Source organism: Ursus maritimus, unplaced genomic scaffold (genome assembly GCF_017311325.1).
Source record: "Ursus maritimus isolate PB19 unplaced genomic scaffold, ASM1731132v1 scaffold_5, whole genome shotgun sequence".
NCBI lineage: Eukaryota > Metazoa > Chordata > Mammalia > Carnivora > Ursidae > Ursus > Ursus maritimus.
This window is the reverse complement of record NW_024426663.1, coordinates 55,137,549-55,142,149: the sequence shown is the minus strand read 5'-3', so window position 1 is coordinate 55,142,149 and position 4,601 is coordinate 55,137,549. Positions and strand designations below refer to the sequence as shown.

Sequence of the window (4,601 nt, the reverse complement as noted above, 5' to 3'; positions counted from 1 at the left end):
CCCGCTGGGGAGCCGCCTGAGCCGCGGTGCACCTAGCTCTACGAGCCCCGAGACCTCCACCTGGGTGTCCCCAGCTCTTGCGCACGTTCGGGCTCCCGGCTTGGAACCAGGGAGGAGGGAGGGAGCCAGGGAGCAGCAGGCAACGACCCGGAAACGCCATATAAGGAGCAGGAAGGATCCCCCGCCGGAACAACCCTTATTTGGGCAGCGCCTTATTTGGAACGACCCGATATGGCCCGGCCGCTTCCGGCTCCGGGAGGAGGGAAGAAGGAGGAGGGAAGAGGCGGGGGCAACACTGGGAACTCTGGAGCAGCCTGGGTCTGGGAGTCCACAGCTGAGCTTGAGTCCTAAGCTTTCTCGAGGCTTGGGCGCCCAGGGTGCAGGAGTCGACGCGGGGGCCGGGGTGCGGGACAGCGGTGCCCACCGCTCTCGGATAGGGGGCTTCACGTCACTCCGGGTCCTCCCGGCCGGTCTTGCCATATTAGGGCTTCCTGCTTCCCATATATGGCCATGTACGTCACGACGGAGGCTGGCCCGTGGCGTTCCAGACCCTTCAAATAGAGGCGGATCCGGGGAGTCGCGAGAGATCCCAGCGCGCAGAACTTGGGGAGCCGCCGCCGCCGCCAGCTACCGTCGCCACCAGCTTCCGCCGCCGCAGGACCGGCCCCTGCCCCAGCCTCGGTAGCAGCGCCGCGTCCACACCGGTCGGCGGCGAGGGCGAGCCTGGAGGCCCCACCTGCCCTCGCCACAGTGTCCCCCGCGTCCCGCATGTGACCCGGCCAGGCCCCCGAGAGTGTGTCCCCCGCAGCCACGGCTCCGGGCTGCGCCCACCCGCCCCAACACCAGCTCTCCAGCCCGCCCGTCCGGGATGGCCGCAGCCAAGGCCGAGATGCAGCTGATGTCCCCGCTGCAGATCTCCGACCCGTTCGGCTCCTTTCCTCACTCGCCCACCATGGACAACTATCCTAAGCTGGAGGAGATGATGCTGCTGAGCAACGGGGCTCCCCAGTTCCTCGGTGCCGCCGGGGCCTCGGAGGGCAGCGGCGGTAACAGCAGCAGCAGCAGCAGCAGCGGGGGCGGTGGAGGTGGAGGGGGCGGCAGCAGCGGTAGCAGCAGCGGCGCCTTCAACCCTCAGGGGGAGGCAGGCGAGCAGCCCTACGAGCACCTGACCGCAGGTAAGCGGTGGCCTACGCCGAGGATTAGCCCCTTCGCCACCATCCTGGCGACCAGTCCTTCCCCACCGCCTTGCAGCGCCCCCTTCACCGCAGCAGCAGTGTTCCTGGACCTCAGGGATGCAAGTGGGGTTTCCCTTCCCTGCCTCAGGGTCATGTGTTAGAGGGATACCTGGGGACATCCACTCTCACCCTCACCCTCCTCGTCCCTAGCCGTGCGCAGAGGAGCTAGCTTCTGTTTTGGATGGAGAGCTCGGGCTGCGTGGGTGGGTGGAGGGGGGTAGGGCTTGTTTTGAAGAGCAGGGCTGCGCCCCCCTTTCTCCAGACAGGCTTGCGTTGCCAGCCGCCTGTCCCCAAGGAAGGGCCGTGATCCGTGCCCAGGGATGTCCTGGCAGCTGGGGGTAGGGGGCGCGCACTCGCCACGGCGGAAGGGGTGCTGGCGGGAATCCCTCCGTGGCGCAGCCGCCGCTGCGGAGCGCTGTGAGCTGCAGTGGAGGGGGATTCTCCGTATTTGCGTCAGCTGTTGTTGAAATGGGCTCCGCCGCTGGAGCGGGTCCAGGAACATTGCAATCTGCTGCTATCAATTATTAACCAGCTCAGGAGTCAATGGTAGCCAGCCCGACCTCTTGCCTGGCAGCTCGGGTCCTTCTCGTCCTCCAGCGACTGCTCTCCAGTAACCAGGCCTCCCCCTTCTCTCTCTCCTGCCAGAGTCTTTTCCTGATATCTCTCTGAATAACGAGAAGGTTCTGGTGGAGACAAGTTACCCCAGCCAAACCACCCGGCTGCCCCCCATCACCTACACTGGCCGCTTCTCTCTGGAGCCTGCACCCAACAGTGGCAACACCTTGTGGCCTGAGCCCCTCTTCAGCCTGGTCAGCGGCCTTGTGAGCATGACCAACCCACCGGCCACCTCATCTTCAGCACCATCTCCGGCAGCCTCCTCCTCCTCCTCTGCCTCTCAGAGCCCACCCCTGAGCTGTGCAGTACAGTCCAATGACAGCAGCCCCATTTACTCAGCGGCACCGACGTTCCCCACACCTAACACTGACATCTTCCCTGAGCCACAAAGCCAGGCCTTTCCGGGCTCCGCGGGCGCCGCGCTTCAGTACCCGCCGCCTGCCTATCCTGCTGCCAAGGGTGGCTTCCAGGTCCCCATGATCCCTGACTATCTATTTCCACAACAGCAGGGGGACCTGGGCCTGGGCACCCCAGACCAGAAGCCCTTCCAAGGCCTGGAGAGCCGTACCCAGCAGCCTTCACTCACTCCCTTGTCTACCATCAAGGCCTTTGCCACGCAGTCGGGCTCCCAGGACTTGAAGGCCCTCAACACCACCTACCAGTCCCAGCTCATCAAACCCAGCCGCATGCGCAAGTACCCCAACCGGCCCAGCAAGACGCCCCCTCACGAACGCCCCTACGCGTGCCCGGTGGAGTCCTGTGACCGCCGCTTCTCCCGCTCGGATGAGCTCACCCGCCACATTCGCATCCATACCGGCCAGAAGCCCTTCCAGTGTCGCATCTGCATGCGCAACTTCAGTCGCAGTGACCATCTCACCACCCACATCCGCACCCACACAGGCGAGAAGCCCTTCGCCTGCGACATCTGTGGGAGAAAGTTTGCCAGGAGCGATGAACGCAAGAGGCATACCAAGATCCACTTAAGGCAGAAGGACAAAAAAGCAGACAAAGGTGTTGTGGCCTCTTCTGCCGCCACCTCCCTCTCTTCCTACCCGTCCCAGGTGGCTACCTCCTACACGTCCCCAGTTACTACCTCTTATCCGTCCCCAGCTACCACCTCATATCCATCACCTGTGCCCACCTCCTACTCCTCTCCCGGTTCCTCAACTTACCCATCCCCTGTGCACAGTGGCTTCCCCTCACCCTCAGTGGCCACCACATACTCCTCCGTCCCCCCTGCTTTCCCAGCCCAGGTCAGCAGCTTCCCTTCCTCAGCTGTCACCAACTCCTTCAGCGCCTCCACAGGGCTTTCGGACATGACAACAACCTTTTCTCCCAGGACAATTGAAATTTGCTAAAGGGAAAGGGGAAACAAGGGAAAAGGGAGAAAAAAAGAAAACACAAGAGACTTAATGGACAGGAGGAGGAGATGGCCACAGGAGGGGGTTCCTCTTAGGTGAGATGGAGGTTCTCAGAGCCAAATCCTCCCACTCTACTTCACCCCAGAGTCGCGTGAAAGGTCTGGTGGCCTGCAATCCTTTCTGCCCACTTGCCCTTCCTCCCCAGTTCCTACTCCCTTTGACTTCAGCTGCCTGAAACAGCCATGTCCAAGTTCTTCACCTCTATCCAAAGAACTTGATTTGCATGGATTTTGGATATATCATTTCAGTATCATCTCCATCATATGCCTGACCCCCTGCTCCCTTCAATGCTAGAAAATCAAGTTGGCAAAAATGGGGTCTGGGCCCCTCAGAGCCCAGCCCTGCACCCTTGTACAGTGTCTGTGCCATGGATTTTGTTTTTCTTGGGGTACTCTTGATGTGAAGATAATTTGCATATTCTATTGTATTATTTGGAGTTAGGTCCTCACTTTGGGAAAAAAAAAAAAAAAAGAAAAGCCAAGCGAACCAACGGTGATCCTTTATTTTGTGATGATGCTGTGACGATTAAGTTTGAAGCTTTTTTTGAAACAGCAGTCCTTGGTATTAATCAGCATGTGTCAGAGTGATGTTCCGTTAACCTTTTTGTAAATATTGCCCGACTGTACTCTCACATGTGACAAAATATGGTTTGGTTTTTCTTCTTTTTTTTTTTTGGAAGTGTTCTTTTTTTCGTCCTTTTGGTTTAAAAAGTTTCACGTCTTGGTGCCTTTTGTGTGATGCGCCTTGCTGACAGCTTGACATGTGCAATTGTGAGGGACGTGCTCACCTCTAGCCTTAAGGGGGGCAGGGAGCGATGATTCGGGGGAGGCTTTGGGAGCAAAATAAGGAAGAGGACTGAGCTAAGCCTCAGTTCTCCAGAATGTAAGAAAACAAAATCTAAAACAAAATCTGAACTCTCAAAAGTCTATTTTTTTAACTGAAAATGTAAATTTATAAATATATTCAGGAGTTGGAATGTTGTAGTTACCTACTGAGTAGGCGGCCATTTTTGTATGTTATGAACATGCGGTTCATTATTTTGTGGTTTTATTTTACTTTGTACTTGTGTTTGCTTAAACAAAGTGACTGTTTGGCTTATAAACACATTGAATGCGCTTTATTGCCCATGGGATATGTGGTGTATATCCTTCAGAAAAATTAAAAGGAAAATAAAATAGCTGCAGTTGGGTGCGTGTTTCCTGGGCTGGGGGTGGGGGCCCTTTTGCCATCTTTTTTTTTTTTTTTTAAGATTTATTTATTGAGAGAGAGAGCGCACACGCACGCACACATGCGCATGGGGGGTGGGGCAGGGAAAGAGAGTCTTTTTTTT

At 57.3% G+C, this 4,601-nt stretch overlaps 1 protein-coding gene across 1 annotated transcript; it reads left to right on the top strand.

The window, feature by feature from the left end:
* The first annotated feature begins 556 nt into the window (after nucleotides 1–556).
* Nucleotides 557–4,448, top strand: EGR1 (early growth response 1). Its single transcript, XM_008691549.2, has 2 exons — nucleotides 557–1,175; nucleotides 1,881–4,448. The coding sequence occupies exons 1-2, from the start codon at nucleotides 869–871 to the stop codon at nucleotides 3,206–3,208; spliced, it is 1,635 nt and encodes a 544-aa protein (XP_008689771.2). The 5' UTR covers nucleotides 557–868; the 3' UTR covers nucleotides 3,209–4,448.
* The last annotated feature ends 153 nt before the right edge of the window (nucleotides 4,449–4,601 follow it).

Bases quoted from the DNA above. Each gene is read 5' to 3' on its own strand.
- EGR1 (XM_008691549.2), top strand. From the start codon at position 869: ATGGCCGCAGCCAAGGCCGAGATGCAGCTGATGTCCCCGCTGCAGATC. The intron at 1,176-1,880 runs GTAAGCGGTGGC...CTCTCCTGCCAG, and splicing joins CTACGAGCACCTGACCGCAG to AGTCTTTTCCTGATATCTCT.